The 21,001-nt window shown below is 34.9% G+C and overlaps 2 protein-coding genes and 1 long non-coding RNA gene across 5 annotated transcripts; 1 reads left to right on the top strand and 2 right to left on the bottom strand.

The window, feature by feature from the left end:
• Nucleotides 1–1,359: 1,359 nt before the first annotated feature.
• LOC123215991 (ABC transporter B family member 26, chloroplastic) lies at nt 1,360–16,319 on the bottom strand. 3 transcript variants are annotated; one of them, XM_044636325.1, is made up of 19 exons: nt 15,777–16,319; nt 15,565–15,689; nt 15,207–15,249; nt 14,804–14,848; nt 14,559–14,681; nt 14,372–14,475; nt 13,904–13,958; nt 13,742–13,812; nt 13,479–13,581; nt 12,656–12,866; nt 12,275–12,348; nt 11,395–11,451; nt 11,238–11,312; nt 2,743–2,817; nt 2,382–2,663; nt 2,192–2,256; nt 2,060–2,120; nt 1,796–1,890; nt 1,360–1,712 (listed from the first exon to the last, which is right to left on the bottom strand). In XM_044636325.1, the coding sequence occupies exons 1-18, from the start codon at nt 16,215–16,217 to the stop codon at nt 1,810–1,812; spliced, it is 2,091 nt and encodes a 696-aa protein (XP_044492260.1). In that variant the 5' UTR covers nt 16,218–16,319; the 3' UTR covers nt 1,360–1,712; nt 1,796–1,809. The 3 variants fall into 3 exon arrangements, with proteins under 3 accessions (XP_044492260.1, XP_044492259.1, XP_044492261.1); XM_044636324.1 differs by having other exon boundaries at nt 1,360–1,890; XM_044636326.1 differs by having other exon boundaries at nt 1,360–1,890; nt 15,554–15,689; nt 15,777–16,273.
• On the bottom strand, nt 3,287–7,400 carry LOC123215992. Its single transcript, XR_006502180.1, has 2 exons — nt 5,266–7,400; nt 3,287–5,167 (listed from the first exon to the last, which is right to left on the bottom strand). It is a non-coding gene; the product is annotated as an uncharacterized LOC123215992 (long non-coding RNA).
• Nucleotides 16,320–17,383: 1,064 nt separating the features above from the next.
• LOC123217330 lies at nt 17,384–20,672 on the top strand. Its single transcript, XM_044638297.1, has 4 exons — nt 17,384–17,902; nt 17,990–18,142; nt 18,249–18,454; nt 20,287–20,672. The coding sequence occupies exons 1-4, from the start codon at nt 17,444–17,446 to the stop codon at nt 20,492–20,494; spliced, it is 1,026 nt and encodes a 341-aa protein (XP_044494232.1). The 5' UTR covers nt 17,384–17,443; the 3' UTR covers nt 20,495–20,672.
• The last annotated feature ends 329 nt before the right edge of the window (nt 20,673–21,001 follow it).

Here is a 21,001-nt window from a genome sequence, read left to right as displayed (position 1 = left end):
TAAATTAAAATATATTAATATATTATATTATTTAAATATTTTTTAATATAATTATTTTAAAATATTTTTTATATTAGTTAAAAATATATTTATTTTTATTATAAAATTTTTTTAATATTTAAAGTAATGATAGAAATCAAATTATCTTTTATATTATCTATCACATTACTACTGATAATAAAATATTATCGAAATATTTCATTAGTTATCAACTAAATAAAGTAATATAATTAATAAAAAATAAATAATAAGACCTCTTAACCAAACGACTCCTAAAGGCATTTAAAATTAAAATATTAAAATTTTTACCGCAAAATATGTATGTTTATGCAAATATATCACACTTTTAATAAACTAAACATTTATCAACTAAATAAAGTAATATAATTAATAAAAAATAAATAATCAGACCTCTTAACCAAACGACTCCTAAAAGCATTTAAAATTAAAATATTAAAATTTTTACCGCAAAATATGTATGTTTATGCAAATATATCACACTTTTAATAAACTAAACATTTATATTATAAAATTTACTGAATACCTAAGCTACACTTGTCTTTAACCTTATAACACAAGTTGGGCTTTACATACTAAAAATCACATATTTTCAAAAAAATCTTACAGGAAAATCATCCAAATCTATACCCCTTATGTTATATATTTTTTTTTTGTTTAGCGATTGAAAATAAAAAAATGTATGTTAGGTTAATATTATGATTTTATGTAAAATATAATTTACTATTGTTTAATGTTATAATTTTATCTTGTTATATTATTTGATAATGATATAATATAGTTAGAATATTGATATTTAAATTGAGAATAAATTAAACGAAAGATCCACTTTATTTATGGATCAAAAATAATATGAAAAACTGATTGACAAGATCACCACCCGTAGCTGAGATTGTCAAAGATAGACAATCATGTCAACCCGTTCTTCTGAACTCATGAATTACAATTAATTATCCGAGATATTTATTTAATGTTTTAAGTTCGGTTTAAGTCAAAGATTGTAAACATTGTATTTAGTTTCAATTTCATGTGTAAACAATAACAAGGTCAAAATTCACATGCAAACAGTAACCAACAACATTAGATTGACAAACGAAGGGCCTTTTTGAAATTCTTCTTAATTTATGGTAAAAATATTTAAACGTTTATTTGCATAGTAATTTTGTATATTAGATTGCTTTTCGTTCCAAAAATTTTAATATCCCATTGAAATTTCTATAATATATTTTTAATTAAGAATCTCAGTTTTTCATTTGATTATTCATAAACCATATATCCTTAGTATTTTGTATTAAAGACTATCTCATTTTTCATCTTTCATAAATACACCATTAACAGATGTGCCCCTGTAAAGAAAGTCCGAGTATCAAATTGGATTAACTAAATACACAGAAAATAACACACCCCCCCAAATGCAGACTCCACTTTAAATCAAAATTTTTTACTGTCTGCATTTAAATAATATTACATTTATCAGGAGCAACATGGTTGATGTCCCCACCTTCTCGAATAATCATAATTTTACATTTGTTTTTCTACAGTTACACCCTTGTAATTACAACAAATGAATTTTTGTTATGTGTTGCACTCCATTTATATTGTCCTCGTGTATCATGGAGTATCAGATAGCATTACAGCTTCATTGTATAATTCCTTTATCCGTTGTGTTGTTTGGTATAAAACACATGGATCAGCTGTAAAATAATAATAAATAAATAAATAGCTTCAACCTTTATCTCCTCAAAAATGAGTTGAAATTATACTGCCAATGCCTGACATATTATGACACAATCAAGCCACTGCATCAGCTTGTCTTCTGGTCAGCCGTGCATACAGGCCTTCTTTACAGAGAAGCTCCGCGTGAGTGCCCGTCTGTGAAAGAATAGAGAGTTATGTTCATGGCACATTTTCTGGGTGAAGCATTCCCTTGTTTATTGAGAAGAGACATTGTTGTTAATCAAGCCAACTGATGGCAATACTTTCAGAATCAATGGTAAGGCAAGATAGCGAGAGCTCAAAATAAATAAACCATAGTACCAACCTCAACAATGTGGCCACCATCCATTGCCACTATCCTGTCAGCAGCTTGTATTGTGGAAAGCCTGCAGAGGGTGAAAGAATTAACTACAGACTTGAATTACTTCACATATAAAGGAAGGAATTGGATATTTACCTGTGTGCGATTACTAGTACACTTCTCTTTGTCATCTTGTCACTTCTCATTGCACGAAGAACACCCTAGATGTAGTGGCAAACAAACAGATTACATACAGAAAATATAGTTAAGGTCTTATAAATTTCCTTTTTATTCGTCTTGGTTCATAGAGGAAGCAAGAAACTGAGCTATAACCAGAAGTAGCTACCTTAATGTTGTATTCACTCTCTGCATCTAATGCACTAGTGGCTTCATCAAGGATCAAAATAGTAGGGTCCCTAAGAATGGCTCGAGCAATAGCGATTCGCTGCTTCTGTCCCCCACTAAGCAAATCATCATCAACAAGTGTTTTATAACCATTGGGCAACAATGAGATGAACTCATGTGCATATGCTTGCTTGGCAGCCCACTCAATATCCTCCTGCTTTATTTCTCGGGTACATCCATATTTAATATTTGAACTGATGTCCATGCGGAAAAGTTTTGGTTCCTGTTCAAAACAATCTTCAGAGGAAAGATTTATCACACTAATTTTGTTCATTTTAGAGTTCAATGAACTAATGAAGAACCTGTCCCACATATCCAATTCTTTCCCTCAGCCACTTGATATCAAGCTCCTTAAGAGGGAAGCCATCTATCAAAATCTGCAATTACAGGAACAACTAATGAAAACTCAACTCACTATTAATCAGAACACCAACAATAATAAGAGAACACAATATCTGCTATTAACTTCTTTAGTTCATACTCTTCAAAGCGGAAGCCACCAAAAGACATTTAAAATTAAAATTCCTACTGTTATGAAATGTTCAATTAATGATCACCTGCATAGCAAACATTGAACATACAACAGAACCAATTTTTTATTAAAATGGAACCCCACTATCATGAGTGTTTGCTGACAGCTATGGAATAGCAGAATTTTAGGAATCATTGACAACCATGTAATAGCATATTTTTAGATATGATTGACAACTATATGATAGCTTATTTTTTGGGATTTTATTAATTTACATATGTCATTATGTTAGGGTTGTATTAGTGCCTATTTTTATTTTTTTTCAAGTAAAGGTATTTTTCCTAGTTTAGAATTATTGTATATATACATAAGGATGCAACCCAAAATAATATATAACAGAATTTTTATATTCCTCTTTCTATCTTTTTTCTCACAACATGATATCAGAGCATATGCTCTAAACCGCTGCTTTCTAGAAAGAGATCCTTTTTCTGAAAGCTGAAGTACAACCTAGCACTTGCTTAAAGTTTTTATAAATTGCTATCTCCTTTTTAGCCTTGAAGCTAACTGCAGCCTATCACCTATTTAGGTTTAAATTGCTGCCCTTTTTCAGCCAATAGAGGAAGTATACAGTCTGCCTTGATTAATCAAACATGACCGAAGGGAATTGTTCCAAAACTGCCATTGAAATCAGCAGAGTTAAAGTTGGACTGTTGGGCAAAAATCCTGCACTGCAGATTAGCCCGATAACACTAGATGGATCATGTCTTTTGTTCATCCAAGCTCACAGTTTGCAGGGTCATAGTAAAGGGGACAATCCAAAACCAAGCATAACAAACCCAACTCTCAACCAATGGGAATCTGGAAACTCTCCAGTCATGTCCTGGCTTATCAACTTGATGCAACCACAAATTGTTCAAGGATATTTGGTAATAAACACCACTTTCAAAATACAGAGTGCAGCAACCACAACCTATTCACAAGTAGGCAATTATGTTCATGTCTATAAGTTGCGAAATAAGGTGCATGGGATGAAACAAGGAGAGAAGACTATAGCACAATACTTTGCTGAATTCAGTGGTCTATGGCAAGAACTTGATTATTATTATCAAGATTTTCAAGCTACACGTCCTGAAGATGCAACCAAATTTCAAAAAGCCACAGAAAATGAGCAAGTATATGATTTTCTTGTTGGGCTGAACATGGAATATGATTAGATACAGGTTTAAGTTCTAGGCAAAAATCCTTTGCCCTCATTACGACAAACATATTCTTATATGTAGCAGGAAGAACAAAGAAGTGCTATGTTACACACTGTCTTCGTGGACAGATCAAGCATGATAGCCAACTCTCTTCATGAACAGATGAAAGTTAGTGAGACAAACGCATTAGAAAACGGTCTCCTCAAATGTGATTATTGTGGGAGCCCTCAACATACTAAAGAACATTGTTGGAAGCTTCATGATCTGCCAAGTAGAGGCCGTGAGTGATTAGGTGCTTTCAGATCACAAGCTAATCTATCTGAAATTATAGAAACGGTAGTATCGGGTAAAACTGTCAATAGTGGAAGTCTTTCTAATGAGGATGTTCAAACCCTAAAACGTCTTTTGTCTCGGCTTGATTCTCCCTTGACTATGATTTCTTTCTCTAAATTTGTTAACTCAAGTATAACTCTTACTGCAAACTGTCCTACTTGAAATAACCCTTGGATTATAGATTTAGGAGCATCAAACCGTATAATTGACTCTTTCAATTCTTTTCTAACTTATTCTCCTTACTCGGGTAAAAATAAAGTCTGTATTGCCGATGGGTCTTTATCACCTATATCTGGAAAAGGTTCCATTAATTGTACTTCTTCAATCAATCTATTTTCAGTCCTTCATATTCCTAGTTTCCCTAATAATCTTTTATCTGTTAGTACATTTGCTTAATTGTAAAGTTGTATGTTATTCGTCTTTTTGTGTCTTTCCGAAGTTGAACACAAGGAAAACAATTGGCTATCGTAGAATGTGAGATGGCTTATATTGGCTAGACGAAGGCTACAGTTCGTTACTCTCATCTAAAACCCAAGCTTTATTAGGAGAATCAATGAGAAATTATCAACAATTGATTCAGTGGCATAGAAACTTAGGACATCCATCTTTTTCTGCTTTAGAAAGGTTATATCCTAGTTTGTTTAAGAATTACAATCTGAATTCTAAGTCTGATATGAAGTTTTACAGAATTAGGCATAGGATAACAGGTTTCTCGAAGACCTTTGCTCTCCTAGTTTGTTTAAGAATTACAATCTGAATTCTAAGTCTAATATGAAGTTTTACAGAATTAGGCATAGGATAACAGGTTTCTCGAAGACCTTTGCTACCTAGTTTTTAATTTTGCCAAGATGCTGCGGGCCTGCAATCTACATGCCCAGAGACAGTTTTCTTCAGTTCACAAACCTGCTGTTAGCTCCTCTAACAGCCAATATTTTTGCCACAGCCTTCCAGCTTCGGTTACCACTGGGGACTGCTGCTCTTGCAGGAGAAACTCTCTGCTCTTTCGATTTCTGCAAACCTCTTGATCTGTCCCTCTGCAAGAATTTGTTACTGGTTACAGATTGTGCAGATGGCCAGGAGTTGCCCTTCTTTTTTGCAGATTTTGCAGAATTTGCCGCTACTGGAGATGTGCAGATTTTGCAAAACTTTCCCTATTTGCTCTCCAGGCTAGTTCACCTAGCTTTCTCCTTCAACTCAGACTGCAGTCATCTTTGGTAGCTGTTCTCCTGGGTTGTTGTTCCTCCATTCATCTGTCCAGCCTTTGTCCTCAGTCTAGGTTGTCCAAAATTTTCAGCAGAAGAGGCGGCATTTCTCTTCAAAACTATAATGTATGCTCAGTGTTCTTTCCTGCTAGTTTCCTTCCCAGATTTCTAACCTGTCTAGCTGTCATGATACAGAGTTGCAATTCTCCCAATTTTCTTGGTGCAGCTCTGCCAGACATATATGCTTCCTCTCTTTAGCCTTTTCTAACAATGTTTGGTACATTTGGAGGTGCACAGTTATTGCTTATTCCTGGTTATTTCCCAGCTACTTCCTCTAGCTACTGTAACCAGGTTTTGCAGTCTTCCCAGAGTTCAGATTCAGCCCAAGACAGCCTGTTCTATGGGTGGGTTATTTCATCAGTTTTCTGAGCCTATGTGCCTGCTCCATGCCTGGCACAGGTCCATGGACTCCACCTTGCTCGGTTTTGAGCTCCAGAAACCTGAGCAACTTCACTTGCACTTATACAGAGACATTCCTGGTTTTTGTTATTCTCCATGGAATTATTAAGTTTTTGTATGGTTACAGCCTCTGGGACTAGCTAGATATTGGCTTGTATTGTGCCTTTGCTTCTTTCAACTATTATAGGGTCCTCTTTTTGAACTCTATCATTATAGAAACTCTGATAGACCTTCAATAGAAATTGACCTCAACTTTGTACAACTTAAACGATATAGTGTTGTCAGTCCTTAGCTTGCTTACGCTATCCTCTGTTCTTTGAGGGTGAGCTTAGATTGTTTCTAGTCGTTGTGGCCCGTTGTTTTCTATTAATATTTATTTATGAAAAAAATTAAAACATACAAAAGTCTCTTATCCTTCTATTAATAACAAACAAAAGTTCTATTTCGAATTAATTATTCATTCTGATGCATGGGTCTTACTAAAACTATTTAATTTTCTGATTATAGATAGTTTATATCTTTTATTGACTATTGTACTAAGATAACATGTGTGTATTTGATAAGAGCAAAGTATGAGGTTTTTACTTGTTTTGAGTTGTTTCACAAAGTTATTTGTAACCAGTTTGATGCTAAAGTTGAAATTTTGAGAATTGATAATGGTACATAATACATGGAAGTTGTGTTTCATAACTTTCTTAATCTCATGGGATATCGCATCAAACTAATTGTGTGAATATTTTTGGGTAACATGGAATCTCTGAATGAAAGAATAGACATTTATTAGAAGAGGCTTGAGCCCTTGTGTTTACAATGAATGTCCCAAAAGCCTTATTGGGGGGATATTGTACTTTCACCTGCATATCTTATTAATAGAATGCATATGAAAACACTAAACTTTAAAAGCCCTTTGTAAGTTATGCAAGGTACTAATTCTTACATTGTTCTTCCTAAAGTTTTTGGTTGTGTATGTTTTGTTCCTAGGAGGAATATAGATAAATTAGACCCTTGAGATCTTAAGTGTGTGTTCGTTGGCTACTCTACAACTTAGAAATGTTATAAGCGCTATCACCCGCCTACTAGAAAGTTTTTTGTAAGTATGGATGTCTCATTTTGAGAATTAGAGCCCTATTTTTCTCTATTCCAGTCACCTCTCCAACAAGACATTAGGGAAGAAGAGGTGACAACACTGAGTCAATATACACCTATACATGTTTTAAATCAAATTTCTCACAGTGAAGGTGAAAAAAATAAGAGTAGGAGACTTGATAGATCAAACTTCAAAACAGACTGTTAAGTACCTGGAGGAGACTCAAGCGAAATTGTTGTTACCTGGAATATCCCCTCTTAATGCAGTAGCATCCTGTAGCTGATGGTGTAATAGTTGGCCGAGTTGTTGTGTTTGTTTGAGTTGATAATAATATTATGTAAATAAAAGTAGCTAAGGTAACAGGGGAACAATGTAACAAAAAGACACTTGCAATGGAAATTTTACTGAAATGAAATAAAATCATTCTACATCATAATGGATTCACAGTATTGCTCTGCTTCCATACAAGTTCAACAAAATAACAAAAACAGCAAGATAACATGAACAAGTCACAAAACACAAAACAGTAAACACTTAAACCACTCTTCCAGCTTTCAAAAGGCTGGAAATCTCTCCTAAATGGCCTAGCTTTTGAGAGGCTAGGTGCCTCCTTCTTAGTCGGAGCTGCCCGCTTTTCCCTGAAAAATCTCTCCGCCTTCCTTCTATTTTTTTTTGTTCTTTTTATAGTTAGGCAGTCTTCTAGTAGTCTCCCTTTCATGCTCTAAGTGTATGACTCCTATTAGCTGAATAACCTGATTTCACCACCTCATTTGAGTTAAAATTCTTCTGCATGAACCCTTATGTTTGTTCTTGTGCACCTTAGGTTCTATCACATACACTCGCAAAGACAAGGCAGATAGGGCCATTGAGCACATTCTACCTAGTCAAGCACTTCCTCTAAGCTCAGTTCCTATGGAAACCTACGTTGAGCCTTCTTCAACTCTTGGTTCCTCTAACTCTGAACCTAGTATTAATGATCATGACATTTCTATTGACGTTAGAAAAGGTGTCAGAGCTTGCACTAAATATCTTATTTCTAACTTTGTTTCATATGATTCTTTGTGTCTCAATTCCACAGGGTTGGCAGGAAGCTATAAATGATTCCAAGTGGACAGAAGCCATGATTGAGGAGATGAAAGCCTTGACAAAAAATGAAACATGGAAACGTGTTGATCTTCCATTAGGAAAGAAACCCGTTAAGTGTAAATGGGTGTTCACTGTTAAACACAAAGCTCAAAGCTGATGGATCAATTGATATTCAAAGCTTAATTGACGGCAAAAGGGTTCACTCAAACCTATGATGTAGACTACCAAGAAATATTTGCCCCAATCACAAAAATGAACTCAATTAGAATCCTTTTGTCATGCACTGCTAATCTTGGATGAGATCTACAACAATTTGATGTTAAGAATGCTTTTTTGCATAGAGATTAGGAAGAATAAGTATACATGGAAATTCCTCCAAGTTTTAATTGTGAGCAAACTAAAGGGAATGTATGCTGATTGAAGTAGACATTATATGACTTAAAGCAATCACCTAAAGCATGGTTTGATAGGTTTAGTAAAACCATGATTTCATTTGGGTATAACCAAAGCAATGTTGACCATACTTCTTTAATCAAGCACTATGTTGGTAAGATCAAAATACTCATAGTTTATGTTGATGATCCTGTGATGATAGGAGATAATGTTAGGGAAATGGCAAAAATGAAATAACATCTAGCTCGAGAATTTGGAATAAGGATTTGGGCAAGTTGCAATATTTCCTTATAATAGAAGTTGCTAGATCTAACAAAAGGATGTTTATTTGTAAAGAGAAATATATTTTAGATCTTTTGTACGAGATTGGTATGTTGGATTGTAAGCCTGTAGACACTCCTATTGAAGTTAATCACAAATTGCAATGAAATGTTGGAAAACCTATTGATGTTGGTCAATATCAATGGTTGGTTGGAAGATTAATATATCTTTCTTATACTAGGCCAAATATAGTTTATGTTGTAAGTTTAGCAAGTCAATATATGCATCATCCTTGAGATTCACATCTTGATGTTACTCTTCGTATTTTTAAAGTCTCCAACAGGAAAGCGATTCTTCTTCTCTAAAAATGATCACCTAAAGATAAAAGGTTTTATGGATGCAAATTGGGCTAGGTCCCCTGATGATAGAATGTCTACATCCGGTTATTATACATTTATAGGTCATAACTTGGTTACTTGGAGGAGTAAGAAATAGGTGGTAGTAGTAAGATCAAGCACAGACGCTGAATATAGAGCCATAGCCCAAGATGTGTTTGAAATGATGTGGCTCCGAAAATTCATGGAAGAGTTACAATTGTCAGATGGTAAAAGCATGTATTTATACTATGATAATAAAGCTGCAATTAGTATTGCTCATAATTCAATCCAACAAGATCAAACAAAGCATGTTGAGATTGATCGACATTTCATCAAGGAAAAATTAACCAATAGGATTCTAGATATTTCTCATACACTTTCAGAAAATCAGCTAGCTGATGTTTTCACTAAAGAGTTTGCCAATAAGTCTTTCCATATTTTGGTTAGCAAGATGGGCATGCGAGATATCAATGCACCACCTTAAGAGAGAGTGTTGACAACAATGTAATAGCAGAATTTTAGGGGTCATTAACAACCATGTAATAGCAGATTTTTAGGGATGATTGACAACTATGTAATAGCTTATTTTTTGGGATTTTATTAAATTTGTCTATGCATTATGTTAGGGATATATTAGTGCCTATTTTTTGGTTTTTTTCCTGTAACGGTATTTTTTTCTGTATTAGAATTATTGTATACATATATAAGGATGTAACCCAAAGTCATATATGATAGAATTTTTCTATTCCTCTTCCTATCTTATTTCTCACAACAGTGTTTAAAGGGGTAAATAATACAGGCATCATTGACAACAATGATTGCATGCTTAAAACCTTTCAAGATGATATGGAAGACTAAAGTCCCTCCCAAAATTCAGGTCTTTTGTGGGCTTTTAGCCGAAGGCAAAATCTATATGGAAAATATGATTCAAAGAAGATACCCATAAATATGCCTATCTCCATCTTGGCACCTAATGTGTAAAGAAAATGCAGAGACTGTAAACCACCTCTTCCTTCATTATTCTATGGCTAAAAATGGTGGGCTAGAGTTTGGAAAAGATCTATAATATTATGAGTTATCCTAAGTTCTTGAGAGGCTTTACTTCCAGAGAACATTTTTGCTTTTCAAAGAGGGAACAAGGCCTAATCACTTTGGGAATGTACCATTTCAACTTAGACAGATATAATCAAACTTTTGGGGAGAAATGTGATGATAACAGAGAGCTCTTGTGGTAAAGGATTAGACTCTTTGATTCTATTTGGGCTTCAGTTTCAAAAGAATTCAAGGATTTTTTATTTTTCTTTACTCATCATAATTGGGAGGGGGTTTGAGGTAGGGTGGATATGAACTGAACTGAGTCCGAACATCCTTTGGCTTGAATTCGGTTCAAATGAAAAATAGTTCAATTCGAGTTCGGCTTGAATAAAAAAATTTAATTCGGTTCAGCTTAAATTTATAACTCTAATCAATGGTTCAAATTAGTAACTCGGTTTGGCTCGAATTCATAATTTAAATCGATGGTTCAAATTTATAACTCAGATTCGTGGCTCATTAACAAAACAACATCATTTTATGCAAATAATATATAAAATCTCCAATTCAAATTGAATCAAGCCACAAATTCAAACCAAACTAAGTTATGAATTCGAACTACCAATTTCAGCTATGAATAAAAAAAAACAAAGATATTATGATTAAAATCATAAGAAAACAATTTGACACCAAACACATTCATTGCCTTTTACTTTCTCGATATACATTAATCAAATAATATTATACATATATATCAAATTAAGAAGTGAATGGATGCTGATTTGCTTCTTCTTGATGGTAATATCTTTGATATAATTTTCATAAAATTATCTTTCTGTTCCTAGTATGAATTGCAAGAGGTTGGAAGCACAAAATTGGATTAAGAAACTTACCTGACCACTAGTTGGTTCATAAAGACGGAGCAAAAGATTCACCAGGGTGCTTTTTCCGCTACCACTAAGACCAACCTAAGCACAATTACAATTCGGCATATAAGTTAAAATGGTCATTGTGGACATAAAGATGAAGGTGAGTGAATAAAACACTTACAATTGCAACCACTTCACTTGGATTCACTGAAATGCTAACATTTTGCAGTACAGGCACCTGCACAATTGAATGTCAATTCGATATTGCAGTAGTAAAAACAATGGTAGAATTGTTACAACTTAAATATTAATGCAGTTTCCATTGGCTCAAGCTCCCAGGTTAAGTTATAACTTAGGATATCATCACGGCCAAATGATCTTGTGTTTGAATCCTTCCATTGTATAAATTAATTTACTACTTTATTGTACATGTTTTGGTGTAAATGTTGTGCTGGTATTTACTGATGGTTGTGTCAATCTATCTACAAGGTAATTGAAAAGGCAAGTTAGAGCTTAACTACTATTGAGTTCTTTACCTATTAGATTAAGTATTTGGTGATAACTTAAAAGAATTCCACAGTCAAATTAGTTTTAGATTCTGTCATGCTGAAGAAGAAATTCTAAGATAATTGAGTATTCAATTCATCTCAATTTCATTATCTACAAGAGAAACCATATAATGTTGCTAACCAAGGAATTTAAGGGGGAAAAGGAATAAATGGAAACTGTCTTAATAATAAGCCAAAGCACTACATTTAGCTACTATTTATTCTGTTCTTCTAAAATTACCATCCCAAAATACACTCTATGACTTTATAGAATATTACTTCCCCATGAGTACCAGTTAGTTCAACTTGTTAAATCTCTTCCAGTTTTCGGAAGGTCATAGCTTTGATCCCTCACAAACTAGGTTTTGGGGTGATTCAGTTCATTCTTGTAAGTTTCAAAAACGATTATATTAAATTTAGGACAAGAATATTCAATGCATTCCAGGGAATATTACAAACAAGAAAAATCAAAAGCCAGATGAGTTAATATAATGTGGAAACAGGAAAAAGTACCATTGCCCGGGAAGTGTAGCAAAAAGATAAATTAACAAAATCTATCTGTCCTATCAGCCTTTGCAGTCTTTTTCCTGCCAAGCAATAATATTAAAAAATAAGAAGTTATTCTAAAATAACATTAAGAAATATAAAAGAAAATGAAGCTCTGTTTTTAACTTTTTTAAAAGAAAACAAATCTAATTGTGTAGCAATCAAATTATGAACAAACAATTAATAAGTCTTCCCACAAGAATAACCTTGATCAGATAAATGTTTTTGCAGCAAACTCCCAACATATGGATTAGCAAATAAACTTAAATATGCATGTACAGGACAGATTCTAATTATGTAGCAACAAAATTATGTCAGGCATTTCATTGGAGTTTATAAATTGCTTGCCTTTTGATATAAATTGGTCACTAGGCATGAGATTCATCAATTGGAAGACTTTTTCACTAGCCCCAACAGATTGCATCAAAGATGATAAATTATCTCCCACCCACCATGTAGAATATATCAGCCATTCACTGTATAAGATAAACTTTGTAAGTTGCTCTGCAGTTAAACTACCCTTCAGAATAGACACTCCTCCAATCAGCACAGCAATAACCTACAAAAGAATATTAGCCAATTAACGTATCAGTTAACCCCAGAATTTACGCTTTACCAAAATGTATGAAGGAAAACAAAAGATTAGAACTCAAATAAGTTTTAGTAAATGCATGATTTTTTATAAACAAAAGCATGAAACTCTGGAAAAAGATGAACTAATAAAAGGTGAAAATGTTCAAATCTTTTTTCACATTATCAATTTCTTAATGACACCCCAAATGAATGCAGCAAATATTTTTCAGACCATAAGAAAAGGAGTTAGGAAGTATGCTCCTAAGCTCCTATAAGATATGAAATCCTGATACGAGATTATATTAAGTTACAGATGGATGCATGTCTTTTCAAAATTTTGCTAGAATTCATTAACAAACCATAACAATAGAACTCTATCAAATTTGAGCTTCGGTATATAGGATTCAGAACCTGGTAAAGTATACATAATGTAATGCATTACCCGCATAAAAAATGTTACTGAGAGTCAAATATCAATTCTTCACATGTCAAATATTTGAAAAGCACTTGCATGCAACAGTTGACAATTATTGAGCACAAGGAAAATATCTTTAAATAGTGAACACTTTAAATCTTGAAACCAATGGCAGAGATAAACCTGCGTTGAGTGATAAAGCATATGGAAGCTCAGGCTCCAGAATCCAAATGCAGCACTCTGTCGCAAACTTAAACCAGCCAATTTATCTAGCCACAGCTTGTACCTGTCGACCGTAGATGTAAACTTCTATGTCAGAACCACTTATAACACACATATGCACCTGTTCACATACATTAACCTTTTCTTAAGGATTGTGCATGCAAAAGTAAAATGCAAACACAAGATTATTTATAAAAAGACAAGTTTCTATAAAAATAGATTACCTTCCAAGCTCCAGCTTCTCTGTTCCATAGACACGAACAGTTCTTATCAAAGAAAATGTCTCTTGTGCCACCTACAGAAAATTAATACCATCTTTAATTACAGCAAGCATTTGAGAAACAGAATCTCTTACAAAAGTTTATAGATCATGTGTCTTGTTTTACTTCATTGGCAGAAGCAGTGAAGTCTTGTGTTAACTTTGCTGCCTTCTTCTGGTACCTATAAAGGACATAGTTGAAGTGATGAGAAACAGTACTGTAGAGTAGAAAGAAGTAGTTCATATTACAATTCACCAGAATGTTTAAACACAAAAAGGAAATGTGCATTGTGTGTGATCTCAGAAAGTGCAAGAAAATATTTTCCGTGGGGTCATAAGGCACGATGTTTTTCTCAATAACTTTAACTCACTTTCAGCCCTTTCTGGTTCTTGAAAACTCAATTACGTTGCCATATCTCATCCAAATGAACACGTCACTGACCTTAGTGCACATGCTCATACCTACATATCATCGTAAACTTACCATGTATCCCCTTAACATACTAAGTTCAATCAAATATATTTTAATTCATATACTTTTAGGAATGCAGAGTCAATTTTTAAGAGGAAAATCTGATAAACTTTAAAACCGTACATGCCATGGATCACCATCACTCCTGCTAAGGTCAAGCATATTGCCAATGTGCATAGACCAAGTGGCCATGACAAAACAAGCAAGTAGATCAATGCCCCTCCCCCCTGAAAAGGAAGAACATTAGCACAAACTATATTCTCATCTTTTAAGCAAACTCAGAAGTGTGAAATATGACGAAGGAAAAGACCTGAAGAGCATTGCGTAATATCAGATTGAGATCATTTCCAATAACTCGTGAAACCTGCTGACAGTCTGACCCAAGCCTACTAGTCAAATCACCAACTGTTTCAGAGTCAAAGAAGGATATATCCTACAACAGATGTGCCAATAAAGTAGTCTAAATAAGCACATACAGAAACAGCTATATCTTGCTTAGATGCAAATGGCAAGAAATTTATTTATCAAAATTTCAAATTTGCGTTATTTCAGAACCTGAGAAAGAAGAGCAGAATATAAAGTTTCTCTCATTCGCTTCACCTGTGAATTGTTACAGGAAATCAATCAGTACTGAAGTCATACTCTATTGACTATACAAAGCCAGAACAACAGTTCCTTCAAAATTGGAAAATTGGAAAAATAAAAATTTGTTTTACATAAAAAATTGTCCTCATATTAGATTGCCCTGTGAGGAACCAGACAGGCATTCCCAACTTGATCACCTCTTAGATGAATGAAAACCCCAGCAACTTTAATATAAACAAGATTATCATCTTTAGACACAATTCTCCAGAGCAAGTAAGCAAATTTGATATCATCAAACAGGACTCAACCATTCATCCATGAATTTTCTCAAAAGAAAACAATAGTAGAAAACAGATCATTTGATAAGACTCACTAGGATCATATTCGCAATGCCAAAACAGCACCCGCGGAGGCCGCTGAAGTTCAAATAAACAAGGCACAGAATCAGCAATTAGGTGAACTAATGCATGAGAAAGTACATACCAAGTGAAGATTAAAAGCTTCAAATAGAACATTGTTCAAGCAATATCTTATTATTTCATATTTTAACCTAGACAAATCGTGACTGACAGAAAGTAAACTAACTTACTTTTAACATATGCCCACTAAAAAAAGAAAAAAAATAATAAAAAGGAAATATTTCAACATTGTGTGAACCCACGATAGATTAGGGCCGCCCCACAGTTTGCTATGTAAAGGAGAAGAGAGGATTGACCATACAAGATTTTAACCTGCATATTCCAGAAGTAACACATAAGAGAATTAACAAACGCACGTTGCGGTGGAATGCGATGTCACCACTCTGTGCGGTGAAGATTGATGCCGTCAAAAAATGTGGTATGGAAATCTCCGAAAGCTGTAACATTTATACAAAATAATTAGTGAAGGCAATGAAAAAGTCACTCAAAAAAAACATATTCTCTCCCAACAAAAACGTACTCACCGCCGCGACAATTAGAGCAGAAAAGGCAGCAAAAATAACCCAACGGTCCTTAGCAACTAACTCCCACATTTTGCTAAGCGCACGCCACACAGTAACCGGTTTCTCCATAAGTTTAAGCTCGACCTCATCACTGAAGCTCCACCAACTTCCTCCGGGAAGAACTGATTGAATGATATGAAGCCAATTTCGAATCCTTTCGTAAAAGTCAACATTTCCTTCTCTATTAAATGGTTCTAGACGGCTCTTCTCTACCGAGAATCCGTTAATTGAAGAGGATTTTAGAGGAGAGAGGCGCCAGCGCGATTTGGAGCACCGGGAACATAGGAATTTTTTGTTTAAAGAGAATCGGAGATTGCTGCAGCGGTGGTGAATGGAAAACGTTTGTTTGTGGTGAAATGACGATAACACGCGAGGTTGCGCGTGACAGAGAGATAAAGCCATGAAATCAGAAGGTAGCCGATAAAGAAAAGCAACGCAGAGAAAATGAGCAGATTTTTTACGGAAGCTCCAAAAGAGAGGGATTGGGAGAGTGGCAACCTTTGGCGGGCTACGGCACGTGGATCACGCGCATGCGTGTTCGAAAGACATTTCTAATTAGGCGAAAGAACTATTTCCCACCCAAACTATGCTAAACTCTCAAAGTTTGCCTATTAACTTTGAAAATATCATTTACCTACCCATAACCAGTTAAATTTAACGGAACCCTAACCCTTAAAAATTTAATCTCATTTTCCTAAAAGTTTAAAAGTTAACATTTTATCCCCTAAGCCAAGTTTGAAAAGATCACATTTCCCCTCTAAGGTTTAGTTTCAAAACTCATTCACTTTCTTCCACGTCATCACCGGCCGTCTCTCTTCTTAGAGGGAGATGAGTCATCTCGTCTTCGTCTGAGTCATCTTTTGGGAAGACAATTTCTCTTTTCAGATGACGTCTCTCGACGTCGGATGAGTTAGGATAGAGTTGAGGCGGGTCATCGGAGGAAAGGAAACTGTCAGAAGGGAGAGATGGTTGGCGATGGCACCGGAGAAAGTGAACGGGTTTTGAAACTAAACCCTAGAGAGGCAATGTGATTTTTTTAAACTTGGTTTAAGAGAGAAAAGTTAGTTTTTTAAATTAGGGGGAAAATAAAATCATATTTAAGTTTATTTTTAATATTAAATATAAAATGATGATTTTATCTTTAAAATTAACAGATTATGAATAAATGGTATTTTCAAAGTTATCAGGGAAACTTTGAGTATTCAGCATAATTTGGGTGGGAACTTGTTATTTGGCCTTCTAATTACGCTCCTTTCCTGGTGGCGATTGGGAAGAGATCAAGGCACCTTGTGTTTGGCTTCCCACCGCAAGATCACAAATTCGACTAATTAAACGACATCGTTTTGGTTGTGAGGTATCCGGGCTGTGACGTGTTTGATATAAGCAGGCTGCTGCTTCCGTGAGACTTTAGTCCCTAAACGCGACACTCGTCGAAATAGTGCCACGTCTACAATATTTCAGACGGTTTTAACCTCAGACTTTTCAAAACTTCAGTAGTTACCACTTCAGTTTGCGGTAAGGACAGTTATGTCATATCCCTCATCAACAAGTAAATATCTTCGCCAGTTACCCTTGTCAGTTGAACTCCCTATCTCGCTCCGCTGATTTCTCTCCTCTTGATTGTTACTATGGCTGTCGTTCTTGGAAATTTAGCGCCGTTACTGGATTTGACCTCGCCTCGAACGATAATAATAACGGACCGGAAGTCTCGTCCGGTGTCATCCGACGTCATTTTAAACCTGCCAAAGAGAGATCTTCACGTTAACTACTCCGCTTTAGCGAACAAGAGCTTTGACTCGGAGGGCGATAGTCGGAATCACCGGGTAGTGACACGTGGAAAGTCGAATTCGAAGGTGAACGGTGTGGATTTCGATGCAGGGTCGAGTGACGAAGAAAACGGAAATGGTGAGGAGGAGTATGATTGGGACAAGGAGATGAGAAAGAGACTGAAAGAGATAGAAGAGATGAGAGAGTTGGAAAAGAAAGCTGAGGAAATACAGAATAGAGTGGAGGATGATGTTGAAGCTGAAGCTAAAGAAGAAACTGAGGAAGAGAAGAAGATGAGAGTCAGAAGAGAACTCGAAAAGGTTCATTGTCTATGTTACGTTATAAAATACAACTTTAATCCATCGTCCTTTATTTTTGAATTTTTATTATATGTTTTGTGAGATCAGGTGGCCAAGGAGCAGGCAGAGAGGAGAGCTACAGCACAATTGATGTTCGAGTTGGGGCAAAAAGCTTATGGTAAGGGCATGTACGGACGAGCCATTGAGTTTCTTGAAGGCGCTCTCACTATTATTCCTAGACCCACATTGTTTGGCGGTGAGGTTGGTTGATACTGGATAAGTATCTTTAATTATTGGCAATCTATTGTGGTTATTGGAATTTTTATATGACAAAATTAACGGTAAAGTTTTGATTTTGTAATTTCAGATTCAAATATGGCTTGCAATGGCATACGAGGCCAATAACCGCCACGCAGATTGCATTGCTCTTTACCAGCAATTGGAGAAGAAGCACCCCAGTGTTAGCATTCGCCGCCAGGCTGCAGATCTTAGATACATTTTACAAGCGCCTAAACTCAAGATATCTCAAGAGGAGATAGTTACTATTCCACTTATTGGTTCTAGTTATGACAGGTATATAACTTGGTGTCATGATCTTTCTGAATGTTGCTTTTGCAATTGCTTAGATTAACAACATAGAACACCGTATGATTAGCATTAGCATTATAGCTAACCTTTAGTTTTGAACATGTTCTTTGGCAAGCTCGTTGCTTTCATGACAGAAGTGTATGTTCTGTTCTAGTTTCCACATAAACTTCAGTACCTTGAACAGAAGGGAAGCCATGCACTGAAATTGACCAATTGATCATTATTTGTTGTTCTCTGCCCACCAAGGCTTGATACTTTAGTTAGGTTTGAGTGGTGCTACCCTATTTTATACCTTGCATTCGTTGACTGCATTTCTAGAGACTACCTTCATATGTATGCATAGTCTAATTGAAAATATCTAGACTATATTCTTATTATGTGATTGTGCCAATTTCTTGTTTTTTGTCTTTGTGGTGGTGATCTGTGTTTATAACTCCTTTGCTTAGAGAAGGATAAAACTTATAGAAGCTCTTTCTGGTACAGCTATCAGCTTCTGAATAATGAATATACCCCTTTTCACTTCATCTTCAACTATATTGTCAGTTATAATTAATTCTTGTAGTGAAGTGCTCTAACGATAACAATATAATTATTCCGCTTTGGGACTTGACTATTTTCACTTCGCTCATGCTCGAGGGTATAGCTTTATAGTCTAAGAAAATATGTGGTCTTTATACACCTATGGGCTACTGGTTTTAATGTAAATTATGCAACTAATGTATAAAATTTAGAGATATAGCACTACCTTTACCCCTTGAAAAGATAGAATATGTTTATAGCCAAAAGTCCTCCTTATATTGTTATTTCCTTTTTTATTTTTGAGGCCAGTTGGGAGGAATCTTAAGCTATTCTCAACTCTCGCATATAGTTCTATTGCAATGTAAGTTGACATCCATGGTTATCTAGATGAAATTAAGATATTGAAAACTAAGAGTCTTGAACATACTTATAATGCTAAGATTCTTATCAATGTTTAAGTACTCGACCGAAGCGTTGACTCATTGAAGATCTAGTCCAGGTCAACTGTTGGTCTGACCAGTCAGATTGGTAGTTGGATCAATAAATGTTTAGGGGTGGTTTTGTCATATTTTATTTATTTATTTTTGTATAGGTCAAACTAATATATTTTTAGGGGTGATTTGTTGATTTTATTTTATGCAAGGACCGAAGTAATATTTTCCGAAAAAAGTATAAAAAAATGAGAGATGAAACCCTTGCTATCGCCACATAAACACTAGATGCCAATCTCCCTGACAAAATCGTCATTTTCAACTTTTCCTCACATCAATTTTATCATTTGATTCATTTTCAGCGTTGATCTCATCATTTTGATGTTGATGTCATTATTTATTACATCGATCTCATCATTTCCGACATCGACTCATCATTTCCAGCAACTCATTCTTACCCTAAACCGATGATCCACTTGTGACCCAATGCAAGTTTTATGGTCGAACCATGATTCAATATGGTACAGTGTCACACGGAGCCATCGCTGCCAATGGGCCCGGTTGGATTGGTTGAATCGATCCATTTGATCTGCGAATTAAAACCATGGTTATGATACAATAACCTGTCTTTTAAGTTTTTTTTATTATTTTCAGTATCATAGTTTTGAACCCAATATTTCATACTTCAACGCTGTGTTTTCATTTCTTTGTGCGTAAACTTGTTCTAATTGTTTGTTTTCCATATTTTAACGCCTCTAGTAATATATCGATACGCCACAACATTCTCCATGCTTCAAATCCTTTATGAGTGGCTTTTTTTCAATCAAATATGTTAATTGTTTCTGGATTGTTTATGGCTCGTTGCAGTTATGCAGTGACGTGGAGTGATAAAAACAAGAACAGGGATGAAAGGAGAAGTGGTTCAACAACCAACCAGCTTCCATCATCCAGAGACTTTTTAGGGGACTTTTTGGTGTGGCGACCTCCTACAGGATTGGAGAAAAGTCGTGCATTTTGGATAGCTTTGACATTGTGGTTTGGCTTGGTAGGAGCTGCCCTGCTTATTCAAAGATGAATCATACCAGCGCAACATATTGTAATTACCAAGTAATATGTTCATTTGATTATTTAAAGTTGCCCTTGTGATCATGTAATATTCTTTCACTGATATCGTGAATTCTCTGTATTTGTGTGTTGAAGCAATGCATTAGTATGTATGAAGCATAATGTGTGTTTCATATTTAGTTCATCCATCAAAGTGTGAAAGTCCAGGACATCCATGGCATAGCATACTTCTTTATTATGATTTTTTTTTTTGTTATTTTCATGTTGCCCTGGTAATTTTAATTGATGCAACTAGATTCTTTATGCCATCTAATCGAAAGGAGAATCAGAATATAGAAATTTATTGGTCTCCCAAAGATGATTTTCGTTAATAGCACAAGTGTTGGCTATTGTATCAGCTTTTTAGATCTCAAGTTTCCAATCGGATCATTCGTGGAATGGATGCTAGAGAGCAGAAAATCTGACTACCTTTTTTTTTTTTTTTTTTCCTTGGAAAATTAATTAAATTACCCTTAAA

Source organism: Mangifera indica, chromosome 5 (genome assembly GCF_011075055.1).
Source record: "Mangifera indica cultivar Alphonso chromosome 5, CATAS_Mindica_2.1, whole genome shotgun sequence".
Lineage (NCBI taxonomy): Eukaryota > Viridiplantae > Streptophyta > Magnoliopsida > Sapindales > Anacardiaceae > Mangifera > Mangifera indica.
Note: the sequence above shows the minus strand (reverse complement) of the source record. Positions and strands in the feature narration are given on the sequence as shown.